At 36.2% G+C, this 21,085-nt stretch overlaps 1 protein-coding gene and 1 pseudogene across 3 annotated transcripts in view; one reads left to right on the forward strand and one right to left on the reverse strand.

The window, feature by feature from the left end:
• Positions 1–21,085, reverse strand: part of Fam169a (family with sequence similarity 169 member A) — an 80,873-nt gene that overhangs the window by 14,030 nt on the left and 45,758 nt on the right. For all 3 annotated transcript variants that reach the window (XM_010635164.2, XM_033761443.1, XM_033761442.1), the window contains 6 exons: positions 15,524–15,703; positions 7,816–7,944; positions 6,988–7,100; positions 4,506–4,545; positions 3,845–3,995; positions 933–1,089 (listed from right to left, as the gene is read on the reverse strand). In XM_010635164.2, coding sequence (XP_010633466.1) covers positions 933–1,089; positions 3,845–3,995; positions 4,506–4,545; positions 6,988–7,100; positions 7,816–7,944; positions 15,524–15,703 — 770 coding nt within the window. The remainder of the gene's footprint in view (positions 1–932; positions 1,090–3,844; positions 3,996–4,505; positions 4,546–6,987; positions 7,101–7,815; positions 7,945–15,523; positions 15,704–21,085) is intronic.
• Positions 17,060–17,449, forward strand: LOC117285313 (annotated as a pseudogene).

Raw genomic sequence — 21,085 nt, forward strand, 5'->3', positions numbered from 1 at the left:
TGTACTTTTCTTTATTTTCCCAAGTCTCTAAGAAAAAAGTGTCATTTTAAAATACAAATTCACAGGGCCAGGGATTTAGCTCAGTGGTTCCACTGTCTGCCTTGCGAGTGCGAGGACCTGACGCTCCCCAGTACCAAAATAATACAAATTCATGAAGTGAAAGAAGCTAAATTAGAGTGACTTAGGAAAACAGTATAGGGCCAGGGATTTAGCTCAGTGATGCCGCTGCCTAACTCACAAGCACAAGGTCCCAAGTTCAATTCCTGGTAACAAAAAAGAAAAAAGAAAAAGAAAACAGTATAGTTATTCACCAGATATATAAACCTGGAAAAATAGGCAAAAGATTTTTCAAGAAACTCAAGTATGTATCAAAGAAATAAGGAATCCAAGAGTAAAAAGAATGGAAGATATTAGAGAAAAAGAAGACAAGGACAGGAAATAGGAATAAAAATGAGGGTATGGTTAAATATGTGAGGAGCTTCAGGTTAAGAGGGTTTGTCTGTTTTCTATTAAAAACAAAAACCAAAAAAACCTAAAATGGCTTATTTGTAGTCTGTAAAAGCAATTTTGGTCAATTTTTTTCCTCAATAACTATTATCCTTCTAATCAAAATAGGGACAAAATTGAAGGTTTTTTGGACCTTAAGGCATTTTAGTTGGGTCATACATGATTTATGTATACACTTACCTTTTAAATGCACTGGGGATCTTACTACTTTAACATCTCTATTGATACTTGTTACAACTTGACTTGTTACAACTGAGCCTGAAAAATAAAGTATTTGTTTTCTACCTGGGTGAACTTTATACTATGTATACATTTCTAGCACTACAATTTCTAAAATCTATTCTTACATTTTTTGAACACTATATTGACCAAGATACTTAGAACTTAGTTACTACCATCCACTTTGTTTAAAAGCAACTTCATACTTTTTCACCATCTTGCTTCTCTAGGTGTGGCTGTGTTTCAGGTGTAGGCCGTGCATTTTTATCCCTGCTTTCATCCTCAAAATCAGTTGCTCTCTGCTCTGGATCTTTTTCCAGGAAGTCTTCTAAGCTCTCTGATGTGCACACAGTGGACTCCAATCTAGAAAACAAAAGAAAACTATTCTTACTTGTATTATTAAGGATCAATTTAAAATTTCAGGAAACAATGTTACCATTTTCGAGAATCAAGTGTCATTCTGTCAACAATTTTAGATTTTGCAGGCCAAATCCAATCTGTTCATCCTGATTTGTTCTCATTTCCATCTTGTTCCTCAGTTCAATTAACATCACACCACCTTCTCAATCATGTAAACTAGATGACTTTTATTCTAACCATATCTTAGTCAACCTTCTTTTACTATAATGAATATATGTATACCAGTTTTTTAGAAATATTGGCTTTGTTTAGTCTGTCGTGCTTGGGATCCAACACAGCTTAGTACGCTTGTGCACACTACACATATGTTCTACCACTGAATTGTACCCCAGCCCTGTTAATAACATATTTGTTCTCAAAAACATCAGCATGGACAACAAACTATTAACGATTTAGTTCTAACTCCAAAATCCTTTCAAACATATCCCTGACTTTGTACTCCCATTTTCACATCTCTGCCTCGGCCCAAATTCTCTCTGGACTACTGTAATGTCTTTTCACCTCACCTGCAGACATCGAAGCTTTCAGAGCTGTCTTCCTGACACATATACCTGTACTTGTGACCGACCAGTTCTGAAGCTTCTAGTAGCTAGCTCGCTGTAACTTCTACGAATAAAGTGGACCTCTTCTCCAGACCTAATCCAACCAGACGCCTATGTTTCTACTGCACACTAGGGAGATACCAACACTTAGATTTGGTCCTCATTCAATTCGGTTTGTGATCAGAATCGTGGAAAGAATTAAGTTCACGAACTGAGGCACCACTATATTTTATACATCAATTATCCTAATCAATAGTCCTTCTAATTTTGTTCCTTTTCTCATATTCCTTTTGTCTAGATCTGCATTAATAGAACAGCCACAAGAGATATGCCACCATTTTACATTTAAATTAAGTACAATTCAATGAATTTGTAAAATGCGATTCATCAGTTACACTAACCATATTTCAAGCCTGCAATGGGTACAGTAGTGGCTAGCACACTGCGTGATGAATATAAAAAATATCTCCATCATTTCACAAAGTTTTACTTGACAGCCCTCATCTACACTGCAGCTTAGTGACTTTCCTTTAGGTTTTACAGACACACAGTCTCTGTTTCAACTACCCAACTCTGCCACTGTAATGCAAAATCAACCATAATGGAAAATGGATAAAACTAATAAATATGGATGTCTTACAATAAAAATTTTATTTATAAAAACAAGTGGTATGTCTGGCTGGCATTAGAGCCCTTACCCAGCATGCACAAGACTTTGGGTTTGATCACCCAGCACTACAAACAAAACAAACACCAAAGTGGAGGCCAAACTTAGCCTGTGGCCCACATCTAGGGGACCCCTATATTAAAAAGTCCTCAGTGAGTCTGTATTGAGTATCTACTGGTCTCTGGAACCCATGCCCCACATTCCCAATTTCTTCATTCCCTCAATTAGATGCATCCCTCTCTCCTCTACATCCCCTCTGTACATCCACCATTGCTCTATCACACCCACCCTGCAGTGCTCACAGGTGTGTACATGTCTGTTTTTACCACTAGGCAGCCAGTTATTCAAGGGCAAAGAAGCGGTTTGTTTTTCATAGTGTGAGGAAGCATTTATGCATTTAGCCCTCCCTGTTTGTTTTGTTTGCCCACATAGGGGTTTGCTATGTAGTTCAGGCTGGCCTTCAACTCACTATGTAGCAAAGACTGGCCTTAAACTCACAGTGATCCTCCTGCCTCAGCCTCCTCCATGCTGACATAATAGGTCTGTGCCACCACACCCAGCTCAAGCATTTAGTATTAATGTTACCGTTCTGCTTATGAAAAGCAAACAAAATTTTATAATAATTCAGGGATGTTCAATTTAAATTAATTATTACATTCCCTTTTTAAAAAGATCCTACCAAGAAAACCAGTGATCTAAACTCATGTATTATTCATTCCACAAATTAAATTTAAATACTTATAGTCTTTTAACACTATAAAGTTATCACTAAAATATTTATACACTTAATCACACAAATTTGAAATGATTTACATAATGAAATCAGCATAGCTATAGAGTTCTCTATATACACTGAGTACAATAATTTGACAGCAAAAATGGCAAAGCTATGAACTGACTAAATGGGCTCAGGAATGGTCAGAACTCCTAGGGCACAAGCTGAATGTTGCCATAAAACTCTTAATCTTGCCTTTTTTGGTACCAGGGATTGAACTCGGGACCTTGTGTTCCAATTTTGACCCAAGCAATCTGTTGATTGAACTATTAAGTTTCTGAAAGAACTAACAGTATTATTTATGAGTATCTCTAATGTACACTTACTTATAAGTAACCCAGTAAAAAGTATTCATTTAAAGTAAAAATGAGGATTTAAAAAAATTGACTGAGCTTCAGCACTGCTAACAACTATGCTGTCAAATTCAAAATTGGTGATAACTCATTTGAGAGCATGTAATGTCTAGAGTATTCTCCCTAATTTTCATACATGAAAAAAAATCAATAAGGAGTTAATTTCACTCTTACTAGCAATTGCGATCAATTTAATACCACTAGGAAGCATACCCATCAATTCTGTAGAAAGATCCAAATACAAACCCTACACCAAAAGCATTTGCTATGCAAAGAATTTAATAACCTCTACCTTAAGTACTAAATACTAATATGATGAAAGTGAGAATAAATAATGAGAGTAAAATAAATAATTCTTTACTTATTTATTGAAGCTGCAGGTGAAGTCTGGGCAGTTTTTCCATCTTCACCTTGAGAACTAGTGAATTCAGAATCCTGAAATCGCTTTCCAATCTTTGGCCGCTTCAAGTGACTGCCCCGGGTATGAGTAGAAACAGGTGTTTTTTCATTACCTGAGGGAAAAAAACATTAAAATTGTAATTATGTACTGAAAGGATGACCTATTAGATTTACAAATATGCAGAAACTCCTACAGCTTTCATATAATTCTACTATACTTATATGAAGTATAAACTGAAAACTTACCTTACTTATATCAAGCTTAGAAAACAATTTTAATGTCATTTTCTAAATTATAAAACAACTCCATCAACATTTATCTCTCACATTTCCATTTACCCTAAGCTTTAGAAAGTGTTTTTGTATTTTTATCTAGAGTCTCTCCTGATGAGTTGGGAAATAATGCAAACATTAGCATCCTTTTCTCATGGGTAAGGAAACAAGAAAGAGAGCCATACAATAGCATCCTCAGTATTTATGCCCAGCAAAACGAGCGACACTGGTGGCATTAGAACCAGATCTAGTTTGTAGAGCTGTATAACTCTTCACTTATTCTAGGTCTCACACAGGTATATCCGTCCTTAATAGTATCTCAAACACTGATAATCAGCTCAATTTCTTACCTTCAGAAGTGCTTGCAAAAACATCTTTCAAAGAATCAATCTAAAAGAGAAACATTAAAATACAATTATTTCAAGCTATTTTTTATGGATTTATTTCAGTGACAAAAAAATTAACCTTTCAAATTTGATTAAAATTTACGAAAAAAATTTACTTTAAAAATGAAAAGGTTATGTTACAAATTTAGTATAGTATGAGAGCCTAAGAATGTAAACATCTGATACGCTGAAATTTCCTGGTATTTTATTCGTAGCCACCAGTTATCTTCACTTTTCACCTTCCTCTTTACTTCAATATTTATTTGTTGATTAATCCAAACATGTAACTTGAGCTCCCCAACTTCTATCCTGGTTTCCAAAGCTCTAGTTCCAAAGAAATATCCCCAACGGATGCCCCACCTAATTTTACATCCAACCTATCCCAAAAGAACCTCACTGTTCCCTAGTATTAGGCCCTCTCTAAATTAATTGCAGTAACAATTCAGTCAGTCACCCTAGGAGAAACCTATGTGGCAATAACAATTTCTTCAACCATTCCTAATCAACTGCTCACAAAGCCTATCAATTTCAAGTGAAGAATGACTCACAACTGTCCTGTCCTTTGCAGTACCAGGGATTTAGTTCAGGACTTCATTATCTTTAACCTGAATGATTTCAAAGGCCTCCTGGCTAGTATCCCTCCTCAAACTATAGCTTGCCTAAACCCTTCTACCTTGAAGACAGAATGATGCTTCCAAATCTCAAACTGTACCACCACTATATTTAAAAGAAAAAAACTTTGCCAGGTGTGGTGGCACACGCCTGTAATCCCAGCCCTCGGGAGGCTGAGGCAGGAGGATCGCTGTGAGTTTGAGACCAGCCTGGGCAACATAGTGAGTTCCAGGTCAGTCTCTACATAGTGAGACCCTGTCTCAAAAAAAAAAGAAAGAAAAAAACTTTAATGGTTTATCACTGCATAGAATACAAACTCACAAAGTCTTCAACAGATTATCACTCATACTGAATATGCCATTTTCCTTAACACCTGTTTTTTACATGATTTCCTCTGAAATGCCTAATCCTTGCCACAGAATCCCTATCAACCCTTTACAAGTCCTCCTGTACTATATACCTTCAATCGTCTATTACAAGCAATGCAACAATGGACCATCCAGTTCTCCCATGTGCATAAGTAATAATCTTTGCCCAACTGCATATTATCACAATACCTTCTCCATTATAAACCACCCTCCATTCATTCATCCATCATACATTTACTGATTTATATTAAATAAATCATTTCCTTTATTATATATAAGTGAAGAGCAGATTTTCTACTTTCCTTGATTTTATTGTATCTGGTAATTGCTAAATGAATCTGTATACCTGAGGAATTTAAACAGTAATATAAAAGAACAAGGGCTTATTCTGAAGTCTGAAGTTCCAAATAGAGAAAAAAACCTTCAAAATTAATCCTTTACATACTTATGTTGTTATTCTTAAAATTTTTTTCATGCAAATATCGGCTACTGTCATGTAAACAATAACAACACAGATGATAACCCACAGTACTCCTTCCCCACAAATCAGTCTCTGAAATGCATGTGCATTTACCGACATACTCAATACTTATTAAAAACATACTCACATATCATGTATAAAACTACAACTGTAATAAATACTATCACAACCAAACTCTACAAAAAAAGGGACTTCTGAAATTCCAGCAGTAGGGCCGTATTTCAAGTAACATCAAGTTTCACAAAACATAATTTTAGACAAGAATCTGGTTAATTCCAGGGAGTTCACAAATGAGACCTCCCTTCTGCTTGAAGGATATGTAACATGGGCAAAGACTATTCATTCTATAGAGACCTACAGCACACAGCCTCAAACCTTCCACAAAACCTTCATAATCTCTAATCTAATTCTATTTCTAGACATTTATATGCACAAGGAAATAATTATATATGCACAAAAATTTATGTACAAGTGTGCCTGTTCCTGGACTACAGAAAAATGTAAAAATCGGTAAAAGTCCTATGTTAAATAAATAAATGATAGTATTTATATGTAGTGTGCTACTATTTGATTTAAAATAGTATGGCTATGGAAAATGCTTCCATTATTCTGTTAACAGAGAAAGGTAGAGGAGTATTAGACACTAAAGAAAAAATTATGTACACACACATGCTTTATAATATATAACATTAAGTACATAAAAAGTTTAACAGTGGCTCTGAGTGTTACCAATTTTTATGTTCTATATTTTTATGTATAGTCTAACCTGCCTTTAATTAGCTTATAATATTATTAATCCTATTATAAATATCTTTTAAAGAAAACTAAGTCCTTATTAATCCACGGAGGATGCCAAGAAAACTAATGCAGGTGAAGTTACTTCACTCTTGAAGGAACTATAAAATTCAAAACAAATATAAATGGGGTCTATTTCAAAGAAACAGCAACATTATTACTTCCTATGGTGAACACACAATGCACCTACAGTTAGTTGCATCTCATTAGACTGATTGTCTTCAATTCCTGCTTCATATTCTGGAACAGTTGCAAGACTATATTCTCCAGATACAGGTCTTTTGGCTTCATTGTGAGAAAATGCTGTGTGTAGAAAAAGTACTTTTAATTGGAACCCAATCAACATCTAGTTTTAATTATAACACTCTGCTGATTTTTGTACACTGTAGATGGAAAGGTTCATTACCAAAAGTCTAGGTATGAAATGTTCTGTTCACATCCTCTCATAAAGAACCCTTTCACTATCACAAGTCTTAAACAATTACCTTAAGTACTGAGTGATGTTGAGAAGAGGTGCTTGAGATGAAAGGCTGCCTTTGGTCTCTGGAAGCCTACCTTATGCTGTTTCAATAATCCATATTTATTGTATATTTCAGGCTGACCTTGAACTATGTAGCCCAGGCTGTCCTCCAACTTGTGGCAATCCTCCTCCCTCAGCCTCTCAAGTGCTGGGACTACAGGCAAGTGCCCAAACAATACAAGTTATTTCTTATTCACCAATTATTTTATTTTGCGGGGTGGTGGTACTGGGGATTGAACTCAGGACCTTGCACCTGCGAGGCAGGTGTGGGGCCACTGAACTAAATTCCTGGCCCTTGCCAATTCCTACTGGGATGTTACATTCCCCTGAGCTATGCTAGGCCACTTTGTTAATGATGCAAAAACATATACTAAAATTTTAGATATGAGGGTCTGATACCAGAAAGATCACTTAATATAGCAGTGCTCTACACATCACCATTAGGTAGCAAATGCTGTTCTTTAAACTGGACTGTGTTCGAATTGGAAACATTCTTACCTGTAATTTTAAGTGTTTCTCTTTGTAATGCTCTCATGACTGGTATTCTCTGGTACCAGTGTCCAACACCTTCAACTTCCCAAAGGAGTTCATGGTCTCCTGGATACTTTTCAAAGTATTGTTTGCAAGCTGCAAAACATTTAGAATTTTATAGAAATTTCAAATACCAAATGTCTTGAAAAACAGAAGATGGAAAGTAAGCTGTCTAACTCAATGGAGCTAGCATTACATTAATATCCAAACACTATCTAAGCAACTCAAGAAAAGTATACAGCAGTCTCATCTATGAGTAGATGTGCTATTAAATCCCAAAAGCTTTAACACTGCTGAATCTACAAAGCAAATCAATGTATGTATGAAAGGGTGTCACATACAAAATTGTAAAATGCACTAAACAAAATGGCACAGAATTGTGGAAAACAATCCTCAAAAAGTTGTTTACTCACAAGGTAAATAACCAAAAGAACTGAAAACAAAAATTCAGAATTCTATGAATTAATGTTCACAGCAGTCATACAATAGCCAAAACACAAAAACTAGCCAAAAACAAATCCCACAACTCATGAACAGAGAAACAAAATATGGTATATTCGTACAATGAAAAACTATTTGGCTATAAGGAATGAGGGTTGTGGGTGGGGTGCAGCTCAGAGGTTGAAACTTGCCTACCATGTTTGAGGGCTTGGGTTAAAACGCCAATTTGTATGTATACACACACACACACACACACACAGACACACACACAGCATGAAACTGATATATGTTACATGCTATATCTTAAAAAATTACACTGGTGAAATAAGCCAGGCACAGGGGAACAAATTTTGAAAAATGATTCCATTTGGCTAATGTACCTAGAATAGGAAAATTCAAAAGGGCATGAAACAGGGAAAAGGCTACAAAAAGACTGGGGTAAGGAAAAGCGTCTTATTGTCTAACAGAAGTGTATGCAGAGGTAATGAAAGTAAGTTTTGATATAGACAGTGGTGATGGGTAAACAGGCTGTGTGCCATGCCACTTGTGGTTCATCTGGAAATCATAAATGTTATATGTATGTATATTTTAACACAATAAAAAGCTTTTAAAAATCAATTAAAAAGCACACTAAACAATACTTTATAATGTTTATGGACATACAAATATGACACCATGAGCAGGAAGGATACACATCAACCTCAGGAGAATAATTACCTCTGGGAAGAAAGGAGAAAAAGGAATGGAATTAGAGTTGGCTTCACAAACTCAGTGAAGGTATTCACTACGTTGGTGGTGCTGTTTTTTGGGTTTTTTTTGAGGGTCTCACTATGTAGTTGAGACTGACCTGGAATTCACCATGTAGTCCAGGCTGGTCTCGAACTCACATGATCCTCCCGCCTCAGCCTCCAGAGTGCTGGGATTACAGGCGTGTGCCACCATGCCTGGCCAAAGTATTCACTATGCAAAATACTTGGACCAGAAGTGTTTCAGATTTTGGAATTTTTTTCAAAATTTGAAATCATGTGCAGATTTTACTGGTTGAGCATGCTTAACCAAAAATCTAAAATGCTCTGAAAACCCAAACTTTCTGACCACTAAGCCATTCAAAAAGTTACACAGATTTCAGAACATTCTGCATTTTGGAATAGGCATGCTCTACCCATATATAGCTGTCCCTAAATATACACTCAAACAATTATGGCAAAAAGTGTAATATCTGTTAAATCTATATGGTGGATATACAGACACTGAGATACTATTCTATCACCTGAGTGAATTGTAACTATCTACCCTGGAGCTGCTGCCACTAGAGTGGTTTTCATTGGGCAATAGGACTTCTGAGTCAGGGAAACTCATACCCATACCTGTGCATGGTCACTGGCAATGCTGCAGATAGCACAGGCTGAGTACATCTTACTCTGTGACAGAAGTGTTCTGATTCTTTTCATACTTCGGGGTGTTTATACACACATTAACGAGCCATCTTGTGGCTGGGAAATGCAAAATTCACTTGTGTCACATATACCCTATATTCAATGCCTGAGGGTGATTTTATACAGCCTGTCTAATATACCTGCATTCCTGAGACCAGGAATGGAATTTCATACTTGAGGCATCATATGGATGCCCAAAAGGTTTCAGATCTTGGCACACTTAAGATTTCAGACCTTCTGGTTGGGATATTCACCCTGTAGCTGCTCAGTCAAGTGGGTTGCTGGAATGGAAAGACAAAAGATAAGCACTGATGGACATATACACAATGAAGGAGAAATCAACCTTTGGAATTTTAAGCCTCAAGGATTTGGTTTTTTTTTTTTTACCATAACATAATGCAGATGCAAGCAATATAAAGAAATTCACATACTGGTCTCTGATCCCAGTCTGTGGCACAGAGTCTTAAAACTCTTAGAACTTTCTGGGCAAAAGAAGTGTTAAGAGAATCTCCTGTTCCCAAATTTGGTCTCTGCTGCAGTTCCTAGGACAGAAATCCAAACGCCCTTGGGGTATCAAGTATTAGATTGTTCTAGTATTTGGTGTTTGACTTCTGTTCCTGACACAGAGCTCCTGGATCCTGTGGCATTTCCTGGGTGGTAGCAGTGTTTTTTGTTTTAATGTAACTCTTAATGGAGACTGATCACCATAAAGAGCAAGCCATGATCCCTGTAAGCCTGGAGATTTTAAGCCCCTACACACTAGAGGAGAGAAGGGCTAGAAATGGAATTAATGATCAATTATGACTACAGGATAAAAGCTCCATAAAAATCCCTAAACTATGGTGTTCACAGAACTTCCAGGTTAGCAAAAACATCCCATTGCTAGGAGGGTGGTGCACCCCAACTCCATGGCAACAGAGTCTCTGCACTTAACACCCTTCCACCCCTTATATCTTCATCTGCATCCTTTATCATATCCTTTATTCATATATTGGTATAAAGTAGCATCCTAAATTCTGTGAGCAGCTTTAGCAAATAAATTAAACTCAAAGAGGGGGTAGCAGAAGCCATGATTTAGAGCTGTTTACTCAGAAGCATGTGTGAGAAGTTACTGATATAACTGGCATCAGGAGTGGGAGGCAGACTGAGGGCAGTGATCATGGACCCTGTGGGACCTGATGCTACCTCCAGGGAAATGTGTCAGAACTGAACTGACTCACAGGACACCCATACATCTAGTGTCAGAGTTGTGTTGAGTGTGACTTACACAAATAATAGAATAGAAGCAATGTTATCAATATTTATGGTATATCCATTTGTAGCAAAATGTGTGAAAAAGAATGGTCCATATTATGTTAAGGAAAAACTTAAGCAGCCCTTTCACACTGGTGTGAAGTAAAATATATTATTAAAACACATACACACACGATTTGGGTACATACACATAAAGTATATTTGGAATACTTAAAAACATATAACATTATTTGCCTCAGGAGCAAAAACAGGACAAAATGGGAGACCTCGCTGAAACCTTAATATCTTGTGAATTTTGTGACTGTACTCCCTCGTCAGTGGAAATAATTCAGTGTTAATAATTCCAAAATGTCACCAAAACACATACACACACGATTTGGGTACATACACATAAAGTATATTTGGAATACTTAAAAACATATAACATTATTTGCCTCAGGAGCAAAAACAGGACAAAATGGGAGACCTCGCTGAAACCTTAATATCTTGTGAATTTTGTGACTGTACTCCCTCGTCAGTGGAAATAATTCAGTGTTAATAATTCCAAAATGTCACCAAAATAAATATTAAAAACAAAATAAAAACTTTAAAATAGATGAAAATATTTTTTTAAGTATTGTCAAATTTAAAACAGAATAGATAAGATAGTTAAAGGTGGCCTTTGGATATGAATGTTCCAGTTTTACTGACCCTTCAACCTATTATTAGAAAGTAGGTTGTGCCTCCATTTTCTATTGAAGGCTTGCTTGTTTTTTTTGTTTGTTTTTTTAGTTTTTTGAGATAGGGTCTTGCTGTGTAACCCAGGCTGTCCTTGAACTCACAGTTCCTTGCCTCTGCCTCCCAAGTCCTGGCACTACAGACATGCATCACAATGCTCCACGGACAGCTATTTCAATTAGCGCATCACTCAAAGTGCAATTTAAGGCACAAATTGAGTATCCTTTATCAGAAATTCTGACTTGGCAGGGATATTTTGTCTTTGGAATATTTTATGTACATAATGAGATTATCCTGGAGATAGGATCCAAGTCTAAACACAAAATTCATTTATATTTGATACATCCTTTATGCAGTCTGAAGGTAATTTACACAATATTTTTAATGACTTTGTACATGAAGCAGTTTCATGGTCACCTGGTGATTTTTCACATCATATCATGTCAGCATTCAAAAACTTTCATATTTTGGGATTACACCAGATTATGGATTTTCAGATTAGGTATGCTCAATCTGTAATAATCTCAGTAAGCATTTATAATTTTTTTTTTAATTTTTGAAAGGTCAGGGACCCCACTTTGGGACAGAAATGATTAAATATAAAAATTACACATTAACTAAGTTTTAGAGAGCCTTGTCCCTATTTATTTCATGTGACTAGAGTACTATTTAAAAAACCAACTTTCCATGGTTAGCTACTCAACTGCTTTAATCTGGGAGCAAACCCACCTATACGTGGTACTCATTAACTATTTGTGAAATGAACAAAATGCCTCTATTCTTTTTTTTTTTTAAGCTTCCTATGTAAGACACTACAGTCTCTTAAAATGCCTACAAATATTGGAAGCAAGTGAAGGTCATCAGCTTTCATGTAGCAACATCAACAATTTATTAATTATTGCAAAAGGAAATAAAATGAAAACCCAAGCCTTTCAAATGTGCTTTTCCGGGAGAGCCAGGAAGAACTACAAAGTGAGAGGCCATATAGACTGAAAGAGGCCTATTAAAATGTCTGTTTCCAAGTGTTCCTTTAATTACTGTCACATTTCAGAGAGTTCGACAAAATTATAAAGATGATACCAATAAAGCATTGTCAAAATCTCACATCTAAATCGAAGGAAAAAAGAAAAGCTGAAGCCCATTAAGACTTCATGCGATGACAGAAATCAACCCTTACTTACCTGTATGTAATTAATTTGTATGCAATTAGTTTCATTAGAATCTTAGAAGAGACAAAGTATTAAGGGACTCCAGATACAGGGGAGGTCTTTGCATTCCTTCCCATATTCAGTGAGGCTGCAATCTGGAGAATCCTCTGCAGAATGATCAAGGGTGTACAATACCCATCCCACTCCCATGTACAGCATGAGGGTACAGAGAAAACAGGATTCAAGGTGGGCGTGTAGTATTTGGTTCCAGTTTCCTGGATCGCTTTTGATATTAAAAGGAGAAGGGCTTAGAAGAAAAATAGATCTTTCAGAAGAAAAAAGTCTGACGTTAGATTGAAATCAAGTAAATTATAGTCTGTTTCCAAATAAATTATTTTCCAGGATTAAATCTTACTTCATTAAGAAAAAAGTTGTATGAGCTTTACACAAATGCAAAAGTAAATCTGTTATGCTTTTCAAAACATCGCCAGATGGTATATTCACACAGTAGAATACTAAACAACATGAAAAATGAATAGACTTCATGAATTCATGAATCTCACAAACATAAAGATTAATAAATAGCAAAACTGCAGAACTTCTAGAACATATATTTACATAAAGTTTTCAAATATGTTAAACAATACAATATGTTGTTAGAGGATATACCCATATGCACTACAAGTCTAAGAACTGTATGAGAAAAATAAGTGTCAAACTGAGGATAGTACCTATCTGAAGAAGGAAGGGAAGGAATAAGTTTAATTGGGGAGGGGATGCACAGTAGGGTTCAGCTCTATTGGCAGTATTACATTTTTCATGCTGAATGGTAAAGGAGTACTTGTTATCTTATTCTTCTTATCTTCTAAGTATCTAAAATTTTGTTGCTATTAATTAATTAATTAATTTGTTTTTTGGTGGGTGGTTTGAGACAGGGTCTCACTATGTAGTTGAGACTGACCTGGAACTCACTATGTAGCCCAGGGTGGTCTTGAACTCACAGCAATCCTCCTGCTTCAGCCTCCCGAGTGCTGGGATTACAGGTGTGAGCCACCACACCCGACTTGTTGCTACTAATTTAAATAGCTACCTCAGACAACCCAAAGGGAAAAAATGGTCAAAGACTCTGAATAAACATTTTTTCCAAAGACAAATGGCCAGTAAAACACATGAAAAGTTGTTCAACATTAAATGCAAATCAAAATTATATGGTACTTCATATAATGGCTATAATTAAAAATACAAAAAACAAGCTGTCCATGGTGGTACACACCTGTAACCCCAGCTCTCTGGGAGACTGAGGTAAATTCAAGCTCAGCCTAACATATTAGTGGCTTAGGGAGATCTTGTCTCAAGGTGGGGTGGGGGAGTAGCTCAGTGTGAAGGTCCTAGGTTCAATCCTCAGTAGAAAAAAAACTGTACGTAACAAAGGTTGGTGAGAATGTGGAGAAACTGTAATTCTTCTACACTGCATGTGAGAATATAAAATGATGTAATAACTTTGTAATAAAATGTAGTATAATGCATACAATGCAGTATTTTTCAGTTATAAAAAGAATAAAGTATTAATTCAGGCTACACCATGGATGAATCTTGAAAGACTTATGATTCCATTGATATGAAGTATCCGGAATTAGAAAATCCAGAGAGATAAAAAATACATTAGCTGGGCCGGGGATTTGGTTCAGGGGCTCCACTGCCTGCCTTGCAAGTGCAAGGGCCTGAGTTCGATCCCTGGTACCAAAACAAAACAAAACAAAATAAAAAGATTAGTGAGTACCCACCAGATAGAAAAAGAGGGGCAATGGAGAATGACTGCTAATTGGTACAAGGTTTCTTCTGGGTAGTGAGAATATATTGGTATTAGCAGTTACAACTGCACAACTGAATACTCAGATGTATGAACTATAAAAGCAAAGTGATCTTTAACTGTAATTCTCCTTGATCACTTTTATGCCACTAACTTATTACTAGTGGCATAATATTGTCAAATATTTCTACAACTTCAGAACACTCTTCAACAGCCTTGAGATGATTCTCTTCCTTACAATCTTATTCCCAAAGTAAAGCGCTTAAACAGCTTCAAAAAAAGGCCAGTCATTTACAATGGCCAGATTAATACTATCAGGGTTAGTAAGATAATAAACGAATGTTTTAGGCGCTGGAAGCCCAGTATCTAGAGCATGTTTTCCTTAAGATCGAGTCCATAGACAACGTGCACATGCCAGAAATGCAGGCATCTGGCTCCAATTTAGACCCATGGAACCAGAGCTTCTGCAAATGAGGACAGGAATCCGTGAAATTGCCCCAAATTATTTCTGTGCATGCAGAAAGACTGCAGACCTTACTCTCAAGAGAGGTTGTTCTAAAAGGGTAACAAGGCCACTGTTTCACATTATCTAAACTGACCCTCCGGCTGACATCATTCTCCCCAAATTTATTTGAAAAGGTAACTCTGAAGGATATTTGACTTCTATGTGAATTATATCTAGGTTTTTAAAAAGACTACCACACCCCTCAACACATATATGTAAAATAAGGGCACATTCACAAAATATACCCTAAACAGCCAAACGTCCAAATTTTCTTATTATTGAAACATACATTTACAGAACTGTGGAGAAACAAGTTGGAAGTGACACTGAAATGTACTTAACATTTTCAACTTGGTCTGCTTACCTGTGTACATGAAAGAAGACAGAGGATACCGCAAGCCAAGTGCATCTTCTGTAAAGGAATCAACAAAGTCTTCCAGCATATGAAGCCCAAAATCTTTGCCTCGGTATTTCTTTCTTACAAACATGGTATCAAGAACTGGTAGTTGGTAACTCTGGGTAAGAAATGAAGCACACATACTTCCTGCAGTAATAAGAACAAAAACCCAGTATTAAAATATATATACATTCAGTGAATGAGTTAACAGTTGCTTTTCTAAAATCATTTTCTTTTTTATTACATCAAGAAGAATGTTAAAGAAATGTATAAATTCCACACTTTCCAGCTGTTATTAATTAATAACAACAACCACGTAATTTGCTGGGCTGGGGACTTAGTTCAGTGGTTCCACTGCCTGCCTCGGAAGCTCAAGGTCCCAAGTTCGATCACTGGTACCAAAAACACAAAACAAAACAAAAAACAAAAAAACATGTAATTTGTTTGCCAATAGTACTATCTAATATAGGACAAACAGCCATTTCTATTCTCTGAAATAAGAACGTAGCTACATGTTACTACCATCTATAAACATACGATTTTTGAAACTCAACAATTATCAAAATTTCAAGTCAGAGCATTTGATGATTTTAGAATACATGAAGTATTTGATTCCAAGTTTAGTATCCCAACATTCAATCTTTTCTCTTCACTTTTCCCCCAGTGGTCTCTCCTCTCTTAGTCTCTCTCTGTGTCTGTCTGACTGTTGGCCTCTGTTTTCGTCTCTCTGCCTGGCCCTCTCTCCCCTGAAGGGAACAGCCACGCTCAACAATGAGGCCATGCACACGGAGAGGTCCAACTGGAGATTTTATTCAAGGAGTGGGAGCAGAGAGAGAGGAGGAAGGGACAGCAGAGAGAGCGAGCAGAGAGAGAGTGGAGGAAGAAGAGAAGAAGAAAGAAAGGAAGGTCCTTTTATTGGTTTTCAGCTGGGTTATTGCTTATGTATGAGGAGAGGGCTACTTTTAACCTAATCACAGGCCAGGCTGCCTTTTATGGGTTCAGTCCTGCAGAAACAGGTTTAACTTCTCTGGACACTGCTGTGGCCTTTGGGGGGGGGACTAAAGATAAGAGCATGAGGTCATTTTAAGAGCCAAGAAGCACCAGGAAAATTCAGCCTGTGATGGCAGCATCAGGTCCCTAACATCCCCCCACTCCAGTCTTGCTTTGTAATGCATGCTAACCTGGGCAATCCTCCTGCCTCAGCCTGACTGCTGGGATTACAGGCAGGAGCCATCATATGCCCACCTTCATTTTGATCTACTTGATGGGTGGTAAAGAAGTGAATTCATTCTCCAAAATTTTAAGGCCTAGATTAGGACAAATTGGAAACATTTGTCTTAGAAATAGTTTAGTCAGCAGACATTTTGTGGTAGATGTATTTCAAAACACATCTATGTGTTTATGGTTAGACAGGAAAAACTGTGTCTAAATCTGTCTCCCCAGTGGTACAGATCTGCTCGTCTACCTTTTAAAAAGCTTGCTGTCCTTGAAGCAGCAGCCAACATGAATTTCAATCCCTTTTTGACTTCTGACTGAATGCAAAAGGCATCTCAATGTACCTTCCCACATCTGCAGGAAGATTGCTGTCTTCACACTTTTGCAAAGACCTGAGACAGAAGCACAGTTTTTGAACTCTGCTCATCCAAAAGGATGATGAAGTTAAGGTTGTGTAAACATGCTATGAAGGTTAGCAGACTGGAAGAGTAGTCCATGTTTACAGCAAGAAGTGCACTGTCTAAACTAAACCAGTGCAACAAGAAAAGGCCAATGGCACAACTGTCCATGTCGGTCAATGACCTCAAAAAGATCCTGGACAGAAGGCAAATCTCACCAAAAGAAGGAAAGGAAAAAGGCGAATGCAAGAAAGAAATAATTGAGAAGATGCAAAAATAAAAGTAATCTTACACTCGACTTTCATTAAAAACTATTAAAATAGCCAGGCATGCCTGTAATCCCAGCACTTAGAAGGCTGAGGCAGGAGGATTGCCACGTGCTCTACCTGGGCTACATACTGAGTTCAGGCCAGCCTGAACTACATAGTGAGACCGTCTCAAAAAACAACCAACCAAACAACAACAATTACTACTACTACAATAACAATAACAACAAAGCACAAAAGTTTGGGGCTGTTTACAAACTCAAAGAGAACACTGAGTAAAAGTGACTCATAGGACCAGGTAAGGGAATGGGTGATCATACAAGACAGACTCCGGAGAAAAGAAATCATGAGGCCTCTGCTCCAATCAGACTACCAAAGACCCATCACCCCTGGGAAGGCAAACCTGAAGTTGTCAATTGAAAGCTACGAAAATGAGCTCCACCTAAATAAAAGTGACCCCACCTGGGAGCTGCTGAGGCATGATGGAGGCTACCAGAGGCACCGACCAGGAGAACACTCTGGCCAGGCCCAATCACACTCTCAAACCTGGGTTTCCTCCAGGGTGGTGCTGTGAACACACACATCCTGCACATCCATATCCAAGACCCTTTCCACTGACAATCTGTGTTATGTTTTTGTTTTTTCTGGTTTCTGTTTTACTTTTAGCCTTTATGTGCTAGGACCACTTTGTTAAAATGGTTTAAGTTCTCCTTAAGTTTAATTTCTTATTATGTAAATATTCCAAAGCAGGCTGCCTTGTAGTTTTGGGCAGCCTTGTGCTCTGGTAAGACTATTCTACTACTTAAAATCATTTTATCCAATTTTAATGAACTTTTTATGTTAAAAAATTAATTTAAAAAATATGAGTTCTGATCATCCAAATAGATGTCTTAACTTCTTTAGTGTATTTTAAGATAGTTTCCAGCTTTCCATTATTTTTTAAATTCATAGTTGTCAACCAATATTCTTTTTTGACTCAAATAAAGTAATCTATTTTTTTAAAAGCAGGAAAAATTGAGAGAAAGATAGCTTCTGTCTAAGAGAAACAGAAGAGGGACTGTAAAATGGGTTACTCCAAGAATTTATTATTTTTAATCAGATTATTTGGGACTTTGGACAATTCTAAAAAGGTAGTTCAAAGAAGAAACAGAATGTCAGATAACATCTCATAAGTTGACTTACCAATCATTTCATGTGCTGATCATGACAGTAAAACATTTTTTTCAGTTCAACCAAATAATGTGAATTATCTGTAACTTATGATTTAGTTGGAGAATTTCAGTTACTTTTTATAAGTCTCCAAGATTATCAATTAATTTAGAATAGGTAATACACATTGTTATATACAGATTCTAGTTGCTGACATGTAGTTAGGCTGTTTCTAAATGTCTAAATTTTTTGTTTGAATCTAGTAAGTAGACCCACCAACAAGTTAATATGACCAGTTTTGTTTTGTTTTGCTTTTTTAATGTGACCAGTTTTTAATGCCTTGAAGTCAGGGTTTTCTCCTAGTGGCTGTAGTACTGATCATGAAAATGAGATATTATTTTATTAGTAAAGTTTGAAGTAGAAAGCAAGAATAAATGAGAAAAGAAAGCACAATTAAGCTCTAGTTCTCAACACAAAGTATGAAGATTTATTGTTAACTATTATGTATGTTTAAAGTTCCTTATGAAAGGGTACTACTGTAATTATATGAAAGAACTTTCTTACAAGTTCTTTTTTTCTGATTTTACAAAAATATTCCTTTTAGTTTGAAGGTAAATTTTAGCCTTTAAAAGTAACATTCAAATAACTGGTTGATGGAACAAAGTATTTAGGAAGTTTAAAGTTTCTTTTACTATTTACCTGCCATATACATGTTTATTTTTATTTATTTGTTTGTTTGTACCGGGGATTGAACTCAGGATCTAGTGTTTGCAAGGTAGGCGGCAGAACCGCTGAGCTAAATCCCTGGCTATAGGTTATTTTAAAAGCACCACACTGGCCCTCTTTCTTCACTTATACCTTAATTCTCCACGAGTCAATTCTTATACAAATGCAATGAAATAAAAGGGCAGAAAAACTTTCCATGTTACTGAAGATTCTTAAGGCACATCAACAGCTGCAAACAGCAGCACTATTACCTAGTAAAGCAAACACCACAGCCTGCTGCACTATGCAGTTTTCATTTATTAAATCTAATTAAACTTAGCACTGCACGTTATTTATATAACATGTTATTTATATTCGTCAGAGTCACATCTTTGGCCTTGTTCTCTTTAGCCAGTCCCAAGACTTCTGCCATTTATCCACATGTTAATGGCCACTAATTTCTACCTTAAACCTCTGTATGAGAGTTACTCCAAGATCAAGAATGGAAGAATTTACACAAATGTAACTAAAACAAAAGCCACACTATCATCTCAATAGCCAAGTAATGACATCTGACAAATCCCAACACTCCAGAAGTCTCACAGGTAACTTTACAGTTAATAGAAAACGGATATTTCTGCCCAAATGAGAAACAAGAAAAAGTTGTTTACTTTTACCACTATTCAGTATTGCACTGAAGGGTCTAGTGAGGGTAAATGGTCAAGAAAAAGGAATAAATGGCATTCAGACGAGGAAGCAAAAAGCAAAACTACATGTGCAGATGACATAATCTTATATATACTAAACTTTAAGGAATACTCTAAACTACTAGAACAAAGAAGTTTGGCAAAGTTACAGAATACCAAAAGAGTATCACAAAAATCATTTGTATTTTGATGTGTCAGCAATGAATAATTGAAAAATGAAATTAAAAAACAATTCCATTTTAAATATATCGGTTAGGAATAAATTTAAAACAAATATAAATCTTGTCTACTCAAAACGATAAACATTGTTAAAATAAATTAAAGAACACCGGAATAAATGGAAAGAAATCCTAAATTCATGGCTCTGAAGTCTTAATATTGTTTAAATGTCAATATTTCCCAAAATGACCTCCAGATTCAAATTCCCAGGTAGGTATTTTTGCAGAAATTGATAAGCTGACAAGCTGATTCTAAAATCATATGCACATGGAAAGAATCCTGAAGAGCCAAAACAATCTTGGCAAAGAACAAAATTAAAGACTCATACTTCCTAATTTTAAATTACAAAACAGTGCAAGAGAATAGATATAAGGATCAATGGAATAGAACTGAGGGTCCAGAAATAAAACGCTCATATTTATGGTCAAATGATAACAGAGGCACCACAGATAACTTATTGGGAAAAACAGTCTCTCCAATGAACGGTGCCAGGACAACTAAATATTCACATATTCAAAAGAATGATGTTGGGCTCCTTTGAGGCACACACAATCTTAACTAAACTAGATCATAAATCTAAGGAGCTTAAACTATAAAGCTCTTAGAAAAAAACAAAGGTAGAAGACTTAATCACCTTTTATTAGGCAGTCATCTAAGATATAACAATAAAACTTCAAATGACAGAAAAAAACCAGATACACTAAACCTTGTCAAAATTAAAACTTTCATGTTTTAAAGAACATCAAGAAAACAAAATGGGATCAAGCCCATGGAATGGGGAAAACATTTTCGAATTACATATTAGACAAAGGACTTGTACTCAAAATTCACGAAGAACTCTTGGAACTTAAAAAAAAAAAAAAAAAAAAA

Source organism: Fukomys damarensis, unplaced genomic scaffold, assembly GCF_012274545.1.
Source record: "Fukomys damarensis isolate Sample0158 unplaced genomic scaffold, DMR_v1.0_HiC HiC_scaffold_1, whole genome shotgun sequence".
Classification (NCBI taxonomy): Eukaryota; Metazoa; Chordata; class Mammalia; order Rodentia; family Bathyergidae; genus Fukomys; species Fukomys damarensis.